The sequence below is a fragment of the Tachypleus tridentatus genome, chromosome 11 (genome assembly GCF_004210375.1).
Source record: "Tachypleus tridentatus isolate NWPU-2018 chromosome 11, ASM421037v1, whole genome shotgun sequence".
NCBI lineage: Eukaryota > Metazoa > Arthropoda > Merostomata > Xiphosura > Limulidae > Tachypleus > Tachypleus tridentatus.
In genome coordinates this window covers 64,052,194-64,076,266 of record NC_134835.1, presented here as the reverse complement: position 1 = coordinate 64,076,266, position 24,073 = coordinate 64,052,194, and the positions used below count along the sequence as shown (strand labels likewise).

Genomic DNA, 24,073 nt, shown 5'->3' with positions numbered 1-24,073 from the left:
CTACTATATAAGGTATGATGTAAAACTTCAATACATGCGATGGAATCCATGATACATTAAGTAACTGGAGAGTAAAATGTCGTAAGTTTTTTACTCTGAAATCCACTAATATTGAACTGCGAAAGCCTCAGAAAGTAAAATATGAAGGCACACCACGAGTAGAGGCAGATATCAGAATATCCGTGACATTTATGTATGGAGTATTAAATGTTTTTCGATGTGTTTCTATTGCAACAAAATATAACTGCTTAACTCAATGTGAAATGGTTTAACACTGGAGTTCCACACAAGAGCTCATGCATGAGCGCATAAGCTTATAAATGAGTCGTTGTTTGTAAAATTGACTGAAAATAATCTTATAACATAAAAAAGTGTCTGGCTGTACTGTACAGTAGAATGAGATCATTTAAAGCCCATTACAGAGGAGACACGACGAACAACGTTATAACAGGTACCTTGCTGGCTGAAGTAGTAAGTCACACAAATGAGGTGGAGAATGATTCAGGTGTGGTATCGGTTTTCGGTTTGCAAACATTACAGAATATGCGACTCGTGTATAACAACTTGAAGGAAAACAGCAAGTGAATGTTCATTCGACTAAACTTAATACAATATTAAATACCAAAATTGCAGGACAATAAACACGTAATAATATATTACTTACCCTTACCTTGAACATCAGATATGCATTAAAACACTTTTATAAAACCGTCCACAACAAGTAAGTCCTTATCCTACATAAGTGAAGATAAATATGTTCGCCGCCAAAAATTACGTTCTATGGGTCATCCAGTAAAGACAGCCATAAGAAATCTGTACAAGAATCACTCTTCTCTTGTGAATGTAACAGTAACAGTAACAGTTCTAGCATTCACAAAACGCTAGATGACACTACAAGGACCCAAGCAAAATACATTTTATTTCAGTACATCCAATTTAACATTTATTAAAGGATAGATTGTTTGTTTATGAATCTCGCGCAAAGCTACACGAGGGCTATCTGCGCTAGCCGTCTCTAATTTAGCAGTGCAAGACAAAAAGGGAGGCAGCTAATTATCCCCATCCATTACCAACTCTTGGGCTTCTTTTTTACCAACGAATAATGGTATTGACCGTTACATTATAACGCCCTCACGGTTAAAAGGGCGCACATGTTTGGTGTGACGAGTATTCGAACCCGCGACCCTCAGATTACGAGCGAGCACCTTAACCACCTGGCTATGCCGGGCACTTTATCAAAGGAATCCACAGAATTTTACCATTGAAAGGAAAGAAATACATCACTATTAATCTAGTTTGGAACTGTGATTTACAACCAGTATGTAAAAGTGGATTGGTAGACATTTTATTCAGAAATGGCAACTATATTTCCTCTGACTGAGTGTTTGCCATTTCATCTAGCACAGCTCCTGATATTTTGCAAGCTTTTGAAAATCATGGGGTCAAAAATCTTCCAAAGATCTCTTGCTATCTGTTGACAATAACTCCTGTTGGTAATATAGATCCTAAACTGCACTCCAAAACTGCTCAAGACATTTTTCATTAAATTGATATGTCATTGTTTCATTGACTCTTCCGTCCCATTGGTAAGGCAGGCCGGAAAATTATGGTCATAGACGATCCACTATCTTTCAGGCCCGGCATGGCCTAGCGCGTTAAGGCGTGCGCTTCGTAATCTGAGGGTCGCGGGTTCGCGCCCGAGTCGCGCCAAACATGCTCGCCCTCCCAGCCGTTGGGGCGTTATAATTTTACGGTCAATCCCACTATTCGTTGGTAAAAGAGTAGCCCAAGAGTTGGTGGTGGGTGGTGATGACTAGCTGCCTTCCCTCTAGTCTTACACTGCTAAATTAGGGACGGCTAGCACAGATAGTCCTCGAGTAGCTTTGTGCGACATTCAAAAACAAACAAACAAACAAACCACCATCTTTCAATGATTTGTAGCTGCGCTTATTTCATGTTGTTGTTTATAAAGAGAGTTAATGTATTCTCTCATCCATGTATGTAGGGGTCTACTGGTTTCTGCAATGTATGTATGATGGTAGATGTATGAAAGCTGGTAAACAACATTGGAGATATAATAAACATCTTTAAACTGCAACCACATTTTTGTAAAGACAGTTGGTTTTATTATATTGAATGGTAGTGTACTGAAATTTGTATTGTAAAGTTGGTTTTGAAAGTTGAATAGAGTGCCCGACGTTGGATATCTTGATTAGTTTTTATTTTCTTGGAGATAGTTTTGTTAGTTAGATGTACCGTAAAAGTAATATTTTGTGTTATCTTTAGAAAATTGTCTTCTTTCCTCTAGTTTTATTTGTGTTTTTCATGTTATAAGTGTAATGTTAATTTTCAGTTCTTGAAAATTGTAGAAAGGTGGATATTCATTACTCTAAAGGAGTGATTTTAGTTCGGAGCGTTTAGTGTTTTTGAACTATAATTACAATCAATTTCTTTTTAATTTTCAAGTAATTGCAATTTTCTTGGAAGTTTTGAAATGAGGGATACTGAAGAAAAAAAAAAGATGTTTTGTAACTAGTTTGTGATAAAAGTTAGATTACATATTATTGTCATTATCGATCATTAAAGCAGTGTTAAAATTTATAATCTATACAATTCTTTTACTTGAATAATTTAGAGTAAATTGGATGTCATTGTCTGTCGAATTTAGAAAATCTAAAAATTTCAGTTCAGCTTAAAAGTCATTTAATAAATTAGACATACCGCTCATTATCTTTAATTTATATTTTATATATGCATTCTTAATTATTTAAAACCCAGGCTCTTTCGTTTAAACATTTTTATGTTAGTTAGTTCATGTATGACGTTAATTTGTTGAATATTAAAAATACTCTTTTATTTACGTAAAGCATGAAAGATGGCTCTGAATAGTGACCTTAAGGTCTTGGTTACCAATTGACTTTATTTATATAACGTAGGCCAAACACTAACGTTAGTTGGATATTGAAACAATATTTTATTAATTTAGCAGTGAATCTACAGGTATGTAATTATAAATGATAGTAGAACGTAAATGTGAAGAATATAACTTCGGATTGTAACAGAAATAAGTCTGAATATATACCTGAGTGACTATTTGAGTCGGAATACTTTACAGTGAAAACGCTCTGCCTCGGCATAAAACTACACTTTTATTATTACTATTTAGATTTTAAATGAAATATTACAGTAAAAGGTAAATTATACGCACCCTGCCAACAGTTTCCTGATCAGAAACTTTTCATATGTAAATCCACTTGTAATAATATTTACTCTAGGATTAGGGTTACGAATTGCATAAATATATTATTAAGCCTTATGCCAAATCATAATAAAATAATGTATAAAGGTAAGTTTATGGCACCTTGCAGGTAATCAATAATATTAATGATATACTCGTTTTAAAGTTTTATATATTACTAGTTTGTAGTTAGTTGTACTGCATATTTATAGTATGCATCACTGCTATTTTAGTGTGAAGTTACAACAACTGAACCTTTAAAATTTATGAGAGGTCAGGTAACATATGACATATATGGGCAACATGTATATAGCGAAATGAAAACAATTCACATCTGTCTTAAAAGAAATTATAGCCTTGATTATATAATTGCTGATTTTGGAATATTAAGCATTAGTAATATCAACTTATCAAGATGACCCATGTGCTCAAACCTAACTAGTAATAATGTTAGTTGACATTATCTGGCCAAACTCAATCTAGGTGATTTTAAAAATGCATAAAAAATATGATGCACTCTTTAGTTATTATTTTTGTAAGATGAAGCAGAAATAGAGAAGAGTTAATATTTCTTTACTGTTAGTCATGTAAAAAAATTCCATATAGAATTTGAGAAATGCATAAGAAAGAAGAGATTGTCAAAGATAAGAAAACCTCATGGAAAAGTTGAGAGTTTTATTTATGCCTACCATTGTAATCTTGGAACTATTATTTTTGCCTTCTGTGACATGAAACCTTCATATATTAAGGTAAATAGAGATACTTAAGAATATATGAGCAATTATAGTATAGCCATGTTCAACTATTGTGCATGTAACCTATAGAACAGTAGATACACAACTGTTGCATATATACTGTGATAATGAGAAACCCACTTGAAATGAAAATGCATTATTTCAAGATGGCTGGTATGGGTATTAGCACTTTAATTAAAGTAAAGTACAGAACAACATTTTGACCTTAGGTCATCTTCAGGTTGATCTAGATGATTTTAAAAATGTATAGAAAATATGATAGGCTATCTAGTTATTATTTTTGTAAAAGGAAACAAAAGTAGAGAATAGTTAATATTTCTTTACTGTTAGTCATGACAAAAATTCTATATAACATATGAGAAATGACCTAAGAAGGTCAAAACATTGTTCTGTAATTTATTTTAATTAAAGTGCTAATACCTACATCAGTCATCCTGAGAACATGCTTTTGATGCATATATAATTTCTACCTAGAAACAGTTTCATTCAACATAATCTAATCTCTGTTTTCCTAATATATTAAGTTTTGTATTATTATTTGCAATTTACTTGAACTTTTTACAGGTTAAAAACAATTGTATAGGCTGGTATAGTTATGATAATACTGTGTAAATAAAGTTCACCCTAAATCTGAAATTTTGAAATATTTTCCATATAATTTGTTTATGAATTTCAAACAATATTATAATGTGATATTCATCATTAAAATTTATGTTTTACCAAGGTGACCAAAACACAGATTTTCAGGTTTTTAAACTAGGAATCCCCTTTTTTTTTTGGATGGGGGAATTATACCAGTAAGAAATATCAAGTGAAAATGATATTTTTAACTTAGGTTATTGCTGCTATGGAAACCTCTCTAATCAGCAAGTTGTTTTTTGTTTTTTTTTAAAGGGATTTGCCATAAAATTCTGAGCCACTGCCATTCACATTAATTTTATTGTTAATTTAAGTAAATGCTTTATAACTTGAAAATCAAAATCTGGCAGTGAACAGTATTGGTATTGCTGTTACTTTTTGGTGCAAAATCACATCCTATAGATTGATATATGTAACAGTGACTTCAAGTCATATGCTGCAGTCTGCCCTATAGCTAACTTCACAGGAAGCAACAAATTCTATACTAAATCATTCCAAGCTGTGTGATAATGTCCTTACTTGATTAAAAAAATATTTCACCTTTCACCTTTGTTAGTGGCTGAAAGTACTGAAAACAAGCATAAGAAATTACAGCTTAATATTAAAAATGAAATCTGGAACATTTAGGTTTTCTGAAATAATTTTGACAACATTCTAAAACTTGGAATGTTTTGGACAAACTATACATTTTTATTTCATCAGAATATATTTTATTTATTACTGTTAGCAAGCAAAATAGTGGTCTAACAAATAGACCATGAGATATCTACCTATTCAGATTCAAATATGTCTAAACGACATAACTGAAAATTCTGAGCTGGTTAATAAAAAAGTAGGAAGTTTAAAAAATAAGGCTTCTAGGCCAGATAATATTTTGCTAAGGGTTTTGAAGGAGGTTATAAATTGGATATATCACCTCTTGTTACTTTTATTTTTTTTTGTTAATCCTTGGATGGTAGGCAAGTACCAGAGAATTGGAAATTAAATAATCTAACTCCTCTTTTGCAAGTAGGATTTTAGGTTGTATCTACAGAAATATTGAATACTAGTCTAAAGAGGTTAAATTTTTTTGTACATGTCACTAGTTAGGAAGGACGTTGAACTGTTGGAAAGTATTCAGAGAAGGGTTACTAGCATGGTGACTGGGATGGAGAGGGTTTTCATATGAGGAGAAGCTGAAATCTCTCAAACTGTTTTCTTTTGAAAAAAAAAAAAGAATAGTTAGGGGGTATCTGATTGATGTGTTTGTTTAAGATTGTAGAGGAAATTGATAGTGTTGATGCATCATTTTTTAAATAGTGAGAATAATAGGACAAAGGCACAGATATAAATGTTAACAGGGTAGGAACTATCTTTAAGTTTAATTTTTTCTAACAGGTTGGTGGTCTTTTGGAATGGGTTGCTTTCATATGGTGTAGAGGTAGAATATTTAAGTGAGGTTAAGAAAAACAAGTATATGAATGACAAGGGCTGGCTTTAAGATTTAAACAAAATTAATAGTTTTAGTTTAGAGGATGAAACAGTTAAGATGGGCCAGTAGGTACCATGATGTCTCAAAATGTTAAAAGTTATGCCAATAGATTATAATTTATGTAGATTCAAATCTAAGTCTTCAAGGTTTGTGTTTGCCTTAAAAGTTTAGTCAAAAAGTAGATTAGGATCATAAAAATGTTTCTCATTGTGAAGAGTAGGACTTGTTATTTTTTCTGATAGTTTAAAAAATTTTACATCATAAAAATACATTTTTAATAGTCTTTGCAAATCTCCTCCATTTTGTATTCATAAGCCTTAGCCTGTGTATGCTTTATTCTTCACATTAACTATAAGTCTCTTAATAGTTTTTTATTTTCCTTTGGACTGTGCATTTATTCATATGTATCACCTTCGTGCCACAATGAAATTAACATTTATAGACCTTTGATCTTGTGACACATTATGGCACTCCTTATTTAGAGCCTGAGTATACAATGAATATAATAATTTATGTTAGAATTGCAGATTTTAGATATTCACATGATGATAATATCCCAGTCTGAATGGGAAATGAAATATTTATCAAAAACTGCTGAATGAACATTTCATCATCATTTTCCAAAGTTATACATGATTTAATACTTGTGTTGCTTCAGGCAAGAGTTTGAAACATGGAGGTAGCCATGATCTCATTGAACATTAAACTGGTATGATTGTATTTAGTTTATTTTAATAATAATCACTTTCTATTTTATTTAAATGTTTGAATATAGAACACAATGTAAATTAAATGCAGATTAATGTTTGTACTGTACCTATTATTTATAACACAATTAATAATTACCTGATTTGTTACACTAATTAAGTTGGACAACCTTGAGTTAATCAAAAATAACAATGAGAAATTATAGTAACAGTATTTCTATTGTTTGAAAAGTTAGAATAATTAAAAACACTAATTTCAGTGATTATTTTCATATCATTAATTGATACATATGGATGGTTGAGTTAATTGTATAGTACTTATAAGCTATGTGCCTTTTTTTTTTTCTTTGGTTGTGCAACACTACTGTGGACCCCAGGTTGAAAAATGTTCTTGTAGTGTATACAAATTGTGAAAATTATTGTCACTTATTTCTTAATTGGAATATATTAATTTCTTGTTTATTCTCCATACAACTGTTAAATTTCATTAATAAATCCACAAAAGATCTAATTTGAATTTATTATACTTTTGTGCTTTTATTAAATTAATTGAAATGTAATGATATGTTTTGATACAAATGCATTATTTGCATCTTCTTGGTGTAACTGATTTGTTTTATAAATATAATTCCATCAAGCTTTATTAGTGGTGTATTTGTTTAATAGGACAGTGTAAAATATTTTAAAAACAGAAATATTATTGTGATGAAAATTTAAACAAAGAGTTATACTTTAATGTGAAATTACCGTGTATTAATAATATCTCTAAGCAAATACAAAGGGGAATCTTTGAGTAAACCAGTTATAATTAATGCAATTTGTTTAAGCTAGTACTTGGAATGATAAATGAAATATGGCCGACTGTACAATATGCAGGTACAGAAAATGATTGTACTGATATAAGGATGAAACAACATTAAATATCAACAACGTGATAGTATCATAGTAATTTTTAACTATTTTGTATTTTAATTGAAAAGAAACATTTAACTCAAGTTATATCTTTGTGTTTAGGGTTATATGTCCTACAGCAAAAGAAAACTGCTCACAGTTAAAAAGTAGCAAGGAATTAGATTGATATAAAGGCAGGATATCTTACAAACAAAATACAAAAATGAAAGGCTCCAGATTGAACTGGATAGCAGTTGATAGTTTTACATAATAATTTGAGAAACAAAATACGTTAACTGAGATGGAAGTTTATTTTTAGATAGCAGTAATTAGTGAAAATTAATTCCAAAGTTCTCCAACGAGGATAGAATTTCTTAGTTGCATGTAGCTCTTGCCACATATTCTACAAGTTATATAACCATATTTTATGACATTTCTCTTTGCATTTTTTTTGTAGCCAAACTAATTATCTTATCCTTTTATTTAAAAAAAAAATCATTGTACTCTTCTTTAGTCATTTTGAGTTACTTGATTACTGTTTCCTATAATTTTGAGTAATTGATATATTTTCACAATAAGATTATCACAAATATTTACAGTTTTGGTATATCATACTAGTAAAACATTATTTCATCTTTTTTGTGGTATCAAAGACTTATAAATTATCTATCTAAACAATTTTGAAGGTGATATACCCAATTCATTTTATATTAAATGGAAGTTCATATTGTGTTCTAAAATTTATTTTTAATATGATGAAAGAACCTAAGTTCTTCTATTCCTGTTTAGTCAAACTGCTCTTTCTCTACATTAAGTTTAACAATGAGACCATAAAATTTAATATTTGAAGACCCAGTTTGCTTGAAATTCACTGGTGGAAATAATTTGTGATTGTGTGTTGTATTGTAGCATAATGTACAATAATGAAAAACATTTTCTTGTTGATGGTGTGATAACTGTTTATTATTATGATTACTATACTTGTGAGTTGCCATTATTGTGAGAGAGCAAACTCTACATTAATTAACATTCAGTTTAAATTGATGTGATAGACCACAAGATATAGGAATATGTCCAGATATTAAAGGTAATATTTTGTAACACAATTTTAGGCTACAAATGTGCACACACACACACACACACACACACATGGTGACAGTTTTTGTAATTGTAAAATATATGTATTAAGTATTCATTCTTATTTGCTAGTATTGATTTTAAATATGTATTATTAAAGTGATTTGGTGTGTGTGTTGTTTTTTTTTTATTCAAGAGCTTGTGTCAAACGAAATTAAGCATATATGGTATCAATATGTTATACCCAGTTAGATACACGTGTAACTGAAGAATAGCTTACAACTAGAATCATGTGTAGGAATAATGTAAAATCTGTAATACCATACAAGGTTACATGAGCAAGTAGTTCAGTATGCTTGATTTTTATTCATACCATAGTGATTGAATAAATTGTACAGTTTTTCTTTCTGTGATTACTGAAAACCTGAACCTGAATTTAAGCATTATTGTTTCACACAACCCTTTTTTCTTCCAGTTTGATGTGTATTTGTAGGAGATATGGATAACTCTGTGATTGCAAAAAGTGGATGGCTGTTGAGACAAAGTAAGTATAGTTTTTCTTTACATACATACAATTGTGTACATAATGAGCATTAGTTTTATCTCTTGAAGGTTTTCTGTCTTATTATAATATTTATTTTGTTAAAAATAAAGGCTATGCACTAAAGTGTCTTATTTCTTTTTTCAAAAAAAATTTTTTGGTAGATTTGTGATGTTTGAATTTTAACATAGGGTAGCGTAGGCAAACTCATGGTCTCGTTACTCAAGTATTTTTTCGCACCTTATAAAAGCAATATTAGTTGAATATAAGATGTGAACTTGGAATATTTATAGAATAAAGAACAATTGCTGATGGTTAGAATTTGATTTTCATAACACGTATTTAACTTTCGCTTTAAAGATTCAGATCTTCAATATTATGTCAATAATATTTAGAATCATTTGGATTGGAAAAATGATTTGCCATTACTGTGTAGTTGTACAGAAAATAATTGTGTACACATTGTCATGTCTTCAGTTATTTTTGCCCTTTTAAAATTTGCATTGGTATTTTGCCCATTATTTTCTGATTTTGGTTTGACAACAAGTAATTATGTTCAATTTTTTTCTACAGGATGAAAGAAAAGGTCATGATGCATAATAGTTATTGCTAAGTTCTGGTAGCTTTTTTTTTTAATGTCAAAATAAAATGACAATAGCTGTTAACAGAACAGAGAAATGTTTTTAAATTAATGCAATAACTTAAGATATTTTGGATGAATATATATTATTATTAAATCAGGTGGTCATTGAAAGCTGTTTAATATCTCTCTAAATACAATGAATAGTGGAGACAATTTAATTATAGACAGAATAACAGTTATTTCACATTTAGTACAAATATTTTGTGCTCTAATATTTGCAGAATTTGAAAATGACTCATTTCTCTATGTAAAATTATAAATTTAATCAATGTTTTTTTTGACAAGCATTGCAAAGACAATTTATTCTGTGTATGTTATACATACTTTAGAATTTGTTGATAATGTTCAATAACTATTTATCTTTAATCTCTAACCTTTGATTACTGGCAAAGAAGTGAAATTAAAGTAAAAATAAGTGCATTTTCCTCACTTCTCTAGAACTGACATGGAGCTCAGAGTACCCCCCTACAGGGCCTACACTTTGTTATTTCTTAAGTGTAGAATATATTTCAGATTTCTGATTTTTTGTTCTAAAATGGCTAATTTATTAATTGTTATTATTTCCTTATGAGTACTGTGAACAATGTTTGTATTATATATATAGTTTCCATTCGTGTTTGTTTTGTAAAGCTAACATTACGTGGTTAACCCTTTCTCAACAGGTCACAGGTCATTTCATTGTGTTTGTTGACTTGAAATCAAAATTTTATTGAACTACTATTTTATGAATTTGTTAATAAGTTTAGAATCAAATTGTAGATTATAATTCAAACTTTAATACTATATAAGTTAATTTCTTAATGCAAAAGTAAAAATTAAAAGAACACTTAAATATAGATTTTAGTGAGTCGCATGGTATGTTGAATGCAGCATCGTTTAAAATTAGATATATGTGATGTCAAAATACTAAGTCTATAGTTTTGTATAAATTAGGAACTAAAATTACCAATGTTACCGAGCTATAAATAATGTAAGAACCTTGTATCATTTTATTTTGCCAAGATATGGCTTATGTACTGAATCACACACAGTGGCCCTGTTCACCTCTTTTCATTTTTGAAATGTCCCCCTATATACACTTGCTTCAATATGTGAGATGTGAATAACCAATTGACAGCTCAAAATGTCCCTCTCTTTATTTTCTCAGTAATTTTAAACCAAGATTTCAAGAAGGTAGATTGTACTGAAGTTACATATTTTTTTAGATCTAAATACATCTTAGTTACTAAGCTTAGTAAGTTATAGTGTAATTCTATGATATCCATATAGTTATTTACAATTTTTTGTATGATACTTTTCACATGCGAAATTTTAATACTCAGAAACCTATGTCCAGCAGCAACTGAGTTCAAAGGTCATAGCAAACAGTTATCTCTTCTAGCTTTATGTCTTAATTTATTGTTCTAAATTTCCAAGTAGTAATAATTAATATACATGTATAATGCATAATAATTGAATAAATGAAATGTGACTACATTACAAAATGCTAATTCACTAAATCACTTAGTGAAGGTCATTATTATAATAATAATAATATATATGTGTGTGCAAATATGTAGTGTTATGAAACCTAAGCAACTTGGACTAAACATTTTGTATTTTCATGTTATAAATATTTCCTGATTTTTTATGATGGTAATGAGGTTGGTTAACTGACAGACCATACATAAAGTATAAACAATAACATAAAATATAAAGTATTACTGAAAACAAATGTTTGAAATGTTTTTAGGAGGTTTTAGAGATTATGCAAATAATATTTGAGATTTTGGGGATGAAGAATAATTTCCTTAATCATAACATGAAATGACTTTGCAATCAGACTAGTAATGAAATACTATTTTTTAAAAACAAATTTTTAGTGAAAATATTTCATTAAAAATCTGTTTTTCTGTGTACAAAAAACTTGTAATATTTAGTAAAAGGCTACCCAGTTTTGTGATGATAAACATGCTGTATCAAAAGTTATAATGTAAGTACTTAGTGTGTGAAAATGTGTAGATGAACACATGTATACTATACCAAGCCCCTTATGAAAGGCTTAATATCTTTCAAGAAATTTACAGGTTTTGCATTAAAATTACTTAAGTCACAATATTTACTTATTTCATGATCTTAGAAGCCTTGTATAATTATTTCATAAAAATATTAAATTTGTTTAAAAATTTCATAAATCTCAAAGGTTAACTTAATTTGAGGCAAGCATGCTTTTTTTCCCTTATGACCTTTTTGAATTTTGTGTATATTATATATTGTAATTCATATTTTTTAGTAAATGAATTTTGTGCCTGCTTCTTTGGTTAGGCACATACAATTTATATGATTATGATTTAAACATGACAAATGTTTTTCATGTAAATTGTTTAAATTTTGGGGAGTAATTCTTCATAATTATTTAATTTTTAGTTTGAGATACTCTGAAAAACAAACAGCTAATTAGTCTAACTTGCTGTAATAATTATTTCTTACTTTATAAATTTTCCTTTTGCATTTACTGAAAATTTCACAAGAAATTTGCTTTACATCTTGTATACATTTTTTCAATTCTTTAATTATACAGTCTACATGTTTATGAATTACAAGTTTTTTATTTCATAAGATGACCAGCTGTGACAGGTATGTACACTTCCTGGATTTAAATACAGCTCAGTACCAAAATAGCTGCTTAAGAAAGGTAAAAAAACATTACTTGTTACTGTGTAACTGAGTGATGGGATCTTTTTACATGATAGGGCCTTAAAGTATCTGTTTTTGTTTTGTATATTTGTGAATATAAGTTAAAAAAAAAAAGATATGTGCTTAACCATTATCTATGTATATCATTTGTGTTAGCAACTATTCTTAAGAAATGGAAGTGGAGTTGGGTTGAGCTGTATCGTGATGGACAACTAAAGTACTATGAAAATGAGCATAGCCCTAATGCTGAGGATATTATTCTAATGACTACTGATTGTTTAGCTATAAAGACAGGCTCACAGGTTAGTTGAATGTCTTATGTTATTGAAATATATACTTTCAAACAAACTTCTAATTTAAGTGGTTATCATATCTTGTTGTTTAATTATTTTATGATCATTATGATGGGACTTAATAAATGCGTGTGTATTATTTTCTTTTCATATACCAAGAATATTTGATCAAACGTAAGGTAATTATGTAGATCAGAACTAAGAAAAACTTATAAATCAGTTGAACCAGTACTGTATAAGAAACTGATTTAAACACAATACAGTAAGTCCAGTAATATTCCACAAGGTTCTTTCAGCTTAGACTTAAATTAGTCCTAATTCTTTTTAGTAAGCTAATAAAAGAAATTAAACTCACAAGTATCAGATGCATTCAAAATATCATAAAAATTTAAATGTCATTTAAGATTTAAATTGCAAAATAAATTAAAATTCTTCAATAATAATACAGCAGTTACCTATCTGCTATTTGGGGAGCTGTAACTATTCTGTCACTGACAAGGTAACTGTATCTACTTTTGTGTAAATAAGTGTTTGCTGCTAAATGTGGTTCACAAGTCAGAAGAAAATTACATTCAAAATCATATAAAACTTTTCATTTTATCACTGATGTACTGTAGCTGTTTTTGTTTTCATTAGTTTCATATTATTTTTATTTTTTAGGTTGAAGGTGTACAGCCACCAGAGGGACGAGGTGTTCAATATCTATTTTCTGTTGTAGCATCCTCTGGAAAGACATGGATTTTCTGTGGTGAATCACTTGATGATATGAGGTGAGAAAGTGTTGAATGGTCATAAGTTATGTAAAAATAGAAAAAAATATATTTCCAAATAAAATGTTAGTTTACCTGTTTTTGCATGAACATCTCTTAGCATTTTTAAAGTCAAGGGCTGTCTAAAGCTATATAAAATTTATATTTTCATGCACATTGCATACATTTCTTGTAGGATAGAGATTGCATAAAGCTTTTATTAGTTTTGAACATATTTGTTACATTAGCAATTATTTCATGCCAGAACAAACAGTTTTTTGTGCAATTATAAAGTCCACATATTTGTTTTATCTGAATACCAGACACAGTCCTTCCAGCAGCTAATCAGTGTATTTCAACTGAAAGACACTGATAATTTTTTCATCCCTCAAGTGGAACCATCAATTTTTATTAAAGGAAACTTATCACATAGTAAGCATACTAATTGTTAGTTGTAAGTGGTTTAACTAATACACACAACTATTGCAATTTGAATAAGGATGTTACTGATGTAGAGATTTTTTCCATGGTGTGCATATGTTTGGGGTTTTCCACTCACTATTACAGGGACTTTGAAAGGCAGGCTGTGAGTTGAGTCTTGTAGTACTGCATGTGTAGCCAAGAAGTAGTATTCCTGGAGGTTTTTGTGGCAGTCTGGATTTATGGTGTGCAGTATGTGCCTTAGTAATGAAGTAAATAAGCTGGCAGAGCTATTCTATACATGCACAAAAATAAATAATATTGTTAACATTCTTACATTGCTTGTATTCTGTTGAACCTCCTTGGCTCAAAACTGAAGTGCTTGATAAGGCAGTATATTGAGCTTTTTAAGTCTGAAATAATTTATTGTCCTCAGTCACTAAATTTACAGCATTTGGTTGTTCAAAGGAACTTCTGATAATCTTGGATAACCATTAAATTTGTTTGTTGTCTGTGTAATTGTTCTGAGGAGTAATTTTTCATGTCACAAAACTAGTAGAAAATAATAAAGAAAAGAAAAAGCAGTTGAATACAGTATAGTGGTGTTTTAATGTGTGTGTCTCTCTCTCTGTCTATCTACATATATACAGGGTGTTTGGGAAGTCATTGTGCAGTTTTGTCAATAAATATATAAGTGCAGAATGACTTTCCGAATACCCTGTATATTTAATTTTCATATTGAATACAAAAAAAGTTACTTTTTTGTAACATACTGTTACTTCTGCAATAGTGCAAGCTTATCTGATTCAGTTTAATGTGTTTCCTTATAAAGCACTTCTTTTTAACATATTGATGTTACTCTATTCTGCCTGTTCTGGAAATTAGGCTAAACATTGATGTACAGTGTAATGTTTATCATTTACCTCTATTTTTCAACCTAATTTAGTATCTTCAGTTATATTTATTGCTTTTTTTAAATAAGCTTTTGCAAGGAAACTTGTGTAAAGAACTTGTATAAGAATGTAAGTAACCTTTTTTTGTATATATTATAAATAGGGCCTGGCAGCTAGCTTTGGAACAAGCACGGTTGTTTGGTGTAAGTTTTGTTTTTGTTAAATATATATGATTATTGCCTCTATTTTTGTTTTAGACATTTTCATACCAACTCTGCATTTAGTGTTTACCTTACTAAATATCACACAATGTTCAAACATTGTTTTACTGTTTTCACAGTGAAAAACTTATCCTAAAATTGAGATATACAAATGTAAACTGTTTTAAATGGCTGTTACAAAATCTGTGGACAACTAGCATAATATAACAAAGCATAACTTTTAAAAGATAATAAGGGGTTTGCTGATTTATTGAAACTATCCAGTCCATTTAATAAAGCAAAACTGACACCCAGTACTAATCATTTAAATATTTATCAAGCCTTTTCTTTGAACTCCTTTAAATTTACTGCATCCACCAATCTGAAGATAACTCATTACAAAGGCCAACTATTCTGTTAGAAAAGTAAAACTGTCTAAGCTAAAGATGATATTTACTCTGCAAAAATTTCTTTGTGGAGTAAGTAGTTATACCATTCAAAATAAACCAAAATAAGGTTTAGATCTATTAAGGAATATCACCAAACTTGTATATATTTGTATTCCATAATTGTGGATCTAAGCCTTATTTTTATATTTTTGTCCCATTATCCTGCTATTCTCTTGATTTAAGTACAAAAGAAAGATGATGCATCAGTAAGATCACTATATATGTAAAAACGGCTCGTTTGGGTTGAGAAAATATTTTACGTAGAGGAGCGAACAACGTTTCAACCTTTTGTGAACCTGACAATGACCGAAGAAGGTCAAAACGTTGTTCGGTCCTCTACGTAAAATATTTTCTCAACCCAAACGAGCCGTTTTTACATATATATTTTTTCTCTACAAGTGGGTTTTCTCAACATCACTGAGTAAGATCACTGCCCTTAGTAATCTTGAACACCTTAACCTGTCTTTTTATGACAGTCTTTCCATCCCAAGTATCATCCTCTGAGCCATTTTCAACAATTCAATGTTCTTTATAAAGTAAGGAGCCCAGAACTGAACACAATAATACAAATGAGGTCTGACCTGTACACTGAAATTATAAACTCTTTAGAATTGTATTAAGTATTTCTGTAAGTAGTCTAAAATCTTGTATCCTCTATCAACTGCAACTGTGTAATGATTGGATGTCATAAGAGACTGACCAGCCAAAACATCAAGATCCTTTTCTTCCATCAAAACTATACGTATGACTTAAATTATGATAATCCACATACATTATTTTGCATTTATCATAGCTAAAAGTTACCTATCAGTTATTCACACTATTAATTAGAATAATTTAAATCTTTAGGTAAGGCAGCATCCTTCTCCTCACAGCCAGAGATACCCAAGACATTAAATATTTTCAAGAAATTTAAGCAGTTCATTAACTATTTCATTATCTGTCATTGGTGTAAATATAAAAAAGTATAAATGCTCTACAGGCTGATCCTTTTTTTTTCTACACTATGAATGCACTACAGATGAAATTGCACTATTACACGATCTCAAGTCATACATCAAAAGTTTTGGATGTATAGTTTTTATTGATTGACTTAACTCAAAGAAAAAAGTAAACTGTCATACTTATCTGTAAATCATGTTGAGTGCTCAGAATGAATGTCTGGAAAATGTACAGGAGTTAGTGGGAATGGACTAACAATATTTTTTAAGATATTCTGCTTTTGTTTGACTTTTATATGCAATCAGAGCTATCAGATGATAAAACAAGAAACAGAAATAATATTTTAATAGTCAAAACATAAGTTCAGAATTGTCTTCCTTAAAGCAGTAACAACTTTCCTTATAAAAAAAAAAAAACTAACAAAATCTAATATACTTTCATTACTGAAAATAAATGTCTTATTTCTTTTTCCTTTTACAGTTATAAAAGTTGCTAAATAAAAAAATTACTATATACAATAGTAGAAGACGTAAGCTTTTGAATTTTATTTAAGAATATTTGTTAAAAGCATAAAAACAAATACAATGGAATTAAAAATTTAATCTTAAAAAGGTTTAATACTCTTAAAATGAATTGAGCTTAACTTTCAAGGGTTTTTAGTAAAAAATCTACAGAAATGTAAAAAAATAATGAAAATTTTAGAAAACTTGTATTTTGAGAAAAATATTATTAGATTTTAATCTGTTGTGTAGTTTGTGATGTGTTTCACTTTAACTGCAGATTCAACCAAGAACTTGTGGACAACCTCCTCCGTATCTACCGTACTCCCCTGGTTACCTTCCTGCATACACTGGTAAGTAGACTTAACTGGTAACTATTTTTTATGGTTGTTTTTTCTCTCAGCATTTCTTCGTTTTGTGTCTATTTCTTCTAATAATCTTGTCATTAAAAAAAATGACAAATAGTTGCGTTTTTTTTTGTAAAGAGTGGGAGTTCACCAACAGTATGTAAATAAAATAGTTGTAGTTTTTTACATGGTAAATTAAAGCTTAATAAGTACATATTTTGATGAGCATCCACTTCCCTCATATGATAATATATGGAACCCACTGGTAGTGCATGATATTAAAAAAGAAAAAAAAAACAACTCGGCAGTCCAAAGGTTAATTGGTGGGCTGTTATTGTTAAACTGGTATATATTGTCAAATTTTATCTTATAGTATTTTAAACTTACCTCTAAAAAGTCACTGCTGTGTTGACTAAATGTAATATTGCTTATTTTTTGACAGTTTGATATCAAAATACTTATCAAATTTTATACTTTCAGGAGACAGTTCTCTGACTTATGTTCAACCATACCCTTATCCTCAAACACCATATTATCCTTACCTTTCTGCATATGGTAAGTTATTTAATATGTAATATAACTCAGTGAGATAGGAATTGTTCCTGTTTTAGTACATGTACAAAATTATTTCTGTATTTAGTAATGGAAATTCATCATTGTATTGATAATTAAAAAGTTCTTTCTTTCTTTGGCTGCTAAACATTTATCAATTATATATTTAGCTCCTTCTTTTTTATAATTTTGAATAACTTCTGTTATTTTATGTATTTGCAAATCAGACTTTAAATGTTTATAATTGTACAATTATAGAAATATGTCAAGATGACAGGAAACCATTGTTGAATGATTAATGAAAATTATAGAATTTAACTGAAACAAATTTATGTATACCTCTAAAATGTCCCTACTCTTCACTTGTTTCATTAGGCTCAAAATAATTCTTTACCACATTTTTAGTGAAAACTGCACAGAAAAATGAAATGTTATCTTGAAAGAAAGTATGTATGTACTTTGAAAGAAACTTTAACACTCTTGAGCCTTTTCACTGAATTCTAAGCCAGGAAATAGAAAACATGGTACAAACGTTCTTACACAAGATTTTGACTCTTTTGACTGTATAAAGGATAAAAGGAATTTGGTAATAATAAATGTTTATTACATTTGTAATTTCATGTTATAACTTTAGTAATTATAGAACAAAAATGCATAACTTATATTTAGTTCCTATTTTTTATGATGGTTACAAGGTTGGTTGAATTGACCAAACCTGTACAAAGATACAATAGTGAAAATAAATCAAATATTAAGTTTTTCCAAGCAAAACGTTTGATAATTAATTGGAGGATATTAAGAGGTTATAAAGATTTTTTGCATGTGAAATCAATTTTCTGATGCATAAAAGTATCTTTAATATTAAAATGAAAATTGCTTTGCATGTTGGGTAGTCAACATTCAAAAATTAAAAATGCACGAACAAGTAATTAATTAAAAAAAATTAAGAACTCTTACACTTTATATTCAAATTTTTTGTTGGGTTTACTAATAATTTGCAAAATTTTATAAAATTAAGTTTACAATTTTAAAAAGTTACAGTATAATGACTTTATGGCTACTCTGGAGAATACAAGCAGGGTAGAATCCACCCACCCACCCATAGTAGCAGAGCTACTCTATATTTAATCTGTATTTTGTAAATTTTGTTGTCATTGTTGGAATATTTGGCTAAAGTATTAAAAAAATAATTTGCTTCTTAGTATGGAATTATGTTTGAGAAACTGAACATATTATTTTAAAAATTAACTGAGAGTGACAAGAGGTAAACGAAAACACAGTAAATTCAAATATACATTTTCTTAATTAAAACTAGCCAGTGGAAAATTCCCAAAGACACATTTTATGAGACCTTCCCATTTTATGAGTAACTGAACATATATTTAATAAAAACAAAACACAGAAAACAAAATTGGAAATAGGTTTCGTCACCTAGGAATTTTTAAAAATTTAATATTTCAAACTGAGATAGCAACTGTAATTATAAAAATTAAAAATAATCTCAGAGATGCATATATTTTCTAATATGAGGGTAATGCCACTGTCCTGAAATTACAAGGATAGTAAAAAATGTTTACATAGAAAGTATTTTCAATTTTTTTATCAACAGTAATTTGATGTTTGAAAAATAATAAAATAAAAGGTTAAAAACATGTTATGTATACAGTGAACATCCCAATTGGTATGTTTTTAACTTTAGTGAAAATCTGTTGGAAAAATAATGAAGTTTTTAGTATGATTGCTATATGTTTTTTGTTTGTTAAAACTGCTAAAATTATTATTGTATTATTCTTATGAGAATTTCTCATATTGAAAAGTTTAATAAAAGCCTTTTTTATTATTAATCTAAATTGTTATTTGTTGTCATTTTAGCTTTTAATTTTGTTATAGTAAAAATACTACCCTACATCAAGCAGTGGTAAGTTCTTTTGATGTAATTTTCTCAAAAAAAAATTTTTTTTATAAGAGTTTCATTACTAGAACTGTTTAAGAATGAAAATCTGTTACTAAAACATTTCTACAGGATCTCCACAAGTCCAGAATCCACTTGTGTATCAGCCTCAGCGTTATTATCGACCTGATGGGACAGATATGGCTATGGGAATGTTAGCTGGTACAGCTCTTGGCACTATGATGTGGGGACCTGTTTTATGGTGGTAAACCTTCTTTCAGCTGAACAACTTCTGTTCCTGTTCATGGGTTTTACACAGAAGCACTGAGGTATCTTATCCTCTTGACTAAAGTTCTCAGCAGTTGTACAGAATATATATCTATAGGCACCTGCCTCAAGAGAAACTGGATTTCTTAATTTTATCTTTTGTATAAAAATGGTCAAAGCTCACTGTGTTTGAGTTTGTTTTTTTGTTTAGGAGGAGGTTAAAGTGAGGTGTATTTGCTGTAACCTTTTAGTTATACTCATATGGTATATTGTTAAATTATGTATCTGACTTTAAGTGGGATACAACTTATTTCAGTATCAAGTGAAATCTAAATTACTGTAAAAATTCAACTAAATTTACTATAAATGCTTTCATAAAAACTAAAAAAATGTTTTGTACATGGCATAGTAAATGATCAACTTTATATAGAAGGTCGTATTATTTCTTTAAATCTTATTTGTAAAGTATTTAAGTAACTTTGTATACATTTATTAGCAATTCTTTTAAAGTATCATTTACATAAGTAAAATGTATAAGTAGTGTAATGAAAAAAGGCTTGAATGAAGTGTAGTACTTGTCCATTATATTAGTGTGTGATAATAACTGGTACTGTTACTTAATCTAAAATTATGTAACTAGTTTCATTTCAAAAAAATTATCTCAGTTTAAGAAATAAAATATATTTTGAACAGTGTAGGTTTCCCAGTGAAACCTATAAAAGCCTTTACAAGTCTATAAATTCAAAAGTAAACCTATATTTATAACTAAAAACAGTACTTTAAGATACAGATCTGTGGAAATGTAACAATTTTGCAGCATATGTGATGTTTGGGGGAATAATTTGGACTTTATTATCATTGAAACTTGCATGGTAAAATTTGACATCAAACATAAAGTAACATATTTCTTTATAAACAATTTGCAGATGATTGTACAAAATTTATTTATTTGTCAAACAAATGGTTGATCTATATTTAGGCTTGTGAAACTAGTGTTACTATATATTTTAAGAAAAAGGAACCTTGAGAAACTATCTTTGCAGTGGCCCACTGAAAGGCCTGCTAGTTATATAATACTTTTTTTTTAGAAGAAGTGTATTTTATGTTAGATTGGAATATCCTAGGTTTCAGTTTTATTTGAATACTTGTAGTTCATTATTTGAAAATGTTATTAATTTGCTAAAACTGACTGAATTGTCATAATAATTTCATCATTGCTACAAGTTTATGAATGTGTGTGTGTGTGTATATGTAGATATATATATATATCATTATTTTGATTTTTAATTTGCTAATTGTTCTCATTCAAGAAATACAATAAAAATTGAGTTTAATGGGTGGACAAATTGAGTGACCTTAGTGTTGTCAATGTATACTGGGGAAGTAAGGACTGAAACATCTGAACCAAATATGAATGACAGTACCATAGTTGTTGTTTAAACATTGTTAATTGGCAAGTTCTGAGAGAATTATTGTATTATTTAAAATAACTTACAGGTGAAATGTTAAGACATGAAAAACTTATGTAGATGTAATTAAAAAAATGATTAACTCAGGTGAACCTTTATGATACAGGGTAAGTAAAGACTAGGTGAGTCATGTATTTATACTAGATAAGCAGTATTTCATGAAAATCACACTTACTCTTAATAATTGTTAAACTGTTTTATTTCCGGTACGTGAATACCTTGGAAAGTAAAAGATTGTGTTATTTCCTTGGTTAGTTTACTTAAATTCTGTTTAATGTAACATTATTATTTAAATAATTAAATGATATTTTATTAGAAATAGCATCAAATAAGCTGAGCAGGTAGTAACTTCATCTAGTTTACTATAATATCATTGTTCAATATAAACTGAAAATGAAATTACTTAGTTTACAGATCCAAAGGAAAATAACTATATTAGCTTTCAGTCATATCTTACATCAAGTTAAAAAAAAAAAAAAAGAGGACAAGGCATGTAACATTTTTAGTAAAGTTTGTTAGCTAGTATGCTATTATAATTTGTAAATTGATTCATCCTACACACTGCTTTAGCTTAAATTGATTTAGTTTGGATAACATGTCATTGTTGCTTGTGGCTTTTACTTTACAATGCCAGGTAGTCATGGACTTGTTAGAAATATAAATAATATATAAATATATTAGTATTTGACATTTTCTTGTACTATCTTGAAAGTTGTTACACATTTTTAGTCTTGAATAATAATTTTTACAAAATTCACATCTTCAATTTAAAGTTTAGTTCATGTAATTCTGAAGTAGATCAGTGAATTACATTTTACAGTTATTACTAGAATATTATCTTGAATATCCAAAACTGTGTAAATTCTCAGTACTGATAATGGTTTTGGACTTTCAGACTAAATTACAGGTGTTTTAAATCTATTAAGCTCTGTATATTTGTGAATATTCCAGGTATTCTGTAGTTTTAACAAACAATTTATCTGAATTTATGGTTATTCATTTTTGTTTGAAATAAAAGTTATAAAACTTAACACATTTGTTACTAGGCATTGAGCATAGCCTAATTTATAGAATTTTCGTGGTTTGAGTTGAAATGTAGCCGATTTTTTATTCCATACTAACAATACTTGTATTATAAATGTTATCATTGTGTAACTGTAAAAGGATTGATATTATTTTCACTCTGGAAGTGTAGAGCTATAGAAAAAGCAAACACAGACTTTATAGTAAAGAAGCAGTTGTTGTTTGTGTGTATTGGTCATGTACTGTTGCTTATTACCTTAAATTTTTATCTTAAATATTTACAATATAATTATAAATGACTTATGTAACTATTTTATGGGATGTGCACTTTTGTTTAGTTGTTTAATTAACAAAAAATATTACTTTAATGTCTCTGAATTTATAAAAAAACTTTCAAGACATTCTCTGTGTCACAGTTTGTGAAGAGAAAAACATTCTTACCTGAAAGAGATCCCAAAATATACCACATAAGATTCATATAAATTTATAAAGTATTCCTAAGATGTTTTACAATGTTTTAAAAAAGTGTACATCCCTAGGTCTAAGCTGTCAAATAGCCTCAAATGTTTTAAATGTTACACTGAGTATTGGAAAGTGTGATCAAAATGATTATTCGTTTCTACAACATAAATCAATATTCACTTGTGAAAACAAACCTTACATGTGTAAATTTAAATATTCTGTTTATAAAATTGAATTTATTCACATTGAAGACACAATGTTAGATGGTTTAGGATACAATACTAATTAAAGGAAGAATGTTAATTACTTTTAAGTCAATTTATGATACTTGAAAGTAACAGAAGTCTTCTAGTGGAAAGATCTTGAATGTCATCAGAAAGGTGGTATGTATTCATTCACTTTTATGTAAAAGAAAAAGTTTCATTAAAAATATTTCAAGCTATTTTATTTACTTTTGCCAAGCATGAAGTAGTATGCAAATCATTTCATTAGGGAATCTACTTTAAGTGAACATTTTAATTAGTATTTGCATATCAGGTTTAAGTTTTTGTACCTTGAATGTAATACTATTTGACAAATATGTTTATGACTGGGAAAAGTAGGTTTTATCTTGTTTATAAAATTATAAATCCCTTTAATTACATGCATATGAGAAAGTATTGTTCAGTTGTTACCACTTTAGAAACTGTATTTCAGGTACTGAATAATGCATAGGAAGTAGAATTCTAGTTTCTCTAGTATATGAATGTGGCCAGTTGTAGCATGTCCAGTTAGCTGAACAAGGGTAATATTTATTTTCAACTAAAAAATTTGTTTTTATTTATGTATTTATTTATTGAAGATTATAAAAAATAAACATTTGTTAGAATGGTAGGATTGTTTGTCTGTATTAACAGTTTGTGTACTCTATCTCCTACAAAATAAAATCCACTACAGTTCTATAAAGACTCTATAGCTTATTTTCTGTGTACATTAGAT

At 28.9% G+C, this 24,073-nt stretch overlaps 1 protein-coding gene across 2 annotated transcripts; it reads left to right on the top strand.

Moving 5' to 3' along the window:
* The first annotated feature begins 2,805 nt into the window (after positions 1-2,805).
* Positions 2,806-24,034, top strand: LOC143232312 (pleckstrin homology domain-containing family B member 2-like). 2 transcript variants are annotated; one of them, XM_076467575.1, is made up of 8 exons: positions 2,806-3,000; positions 9,254-9,322; positions 12,795-12,940; positions 13,592-13,701; positions 15,157-15,196; positions 17,365-17,437; positions 17,912-17,986; positions 20,007-24,034. In XM_076467575.1, exons 2-8 carry the CDS (start codon positions 9,277-9,279, stop codon positions 20,141-20,143), a joined length of 627 nt encoding a protein of 208 aa, XP_076323690.1. In that variant the 5' UTR covers positions 2,806-3,000; positions 9,254-9,276; the 3' UTR covers positions 20,144-24,034. The 2 variants fall into 2 exon arrangements, with proteins under 2 accessions (XP_076323690.1, XP_076323691.1); XM_076467576.1 differs by lacking the exon at positions 2,806-3,000 and adding an exon at positions 3,085-3,346.
* The last annotated feature ends 39 nt before the right edge of the window (positions 24,035-24,073 follow it).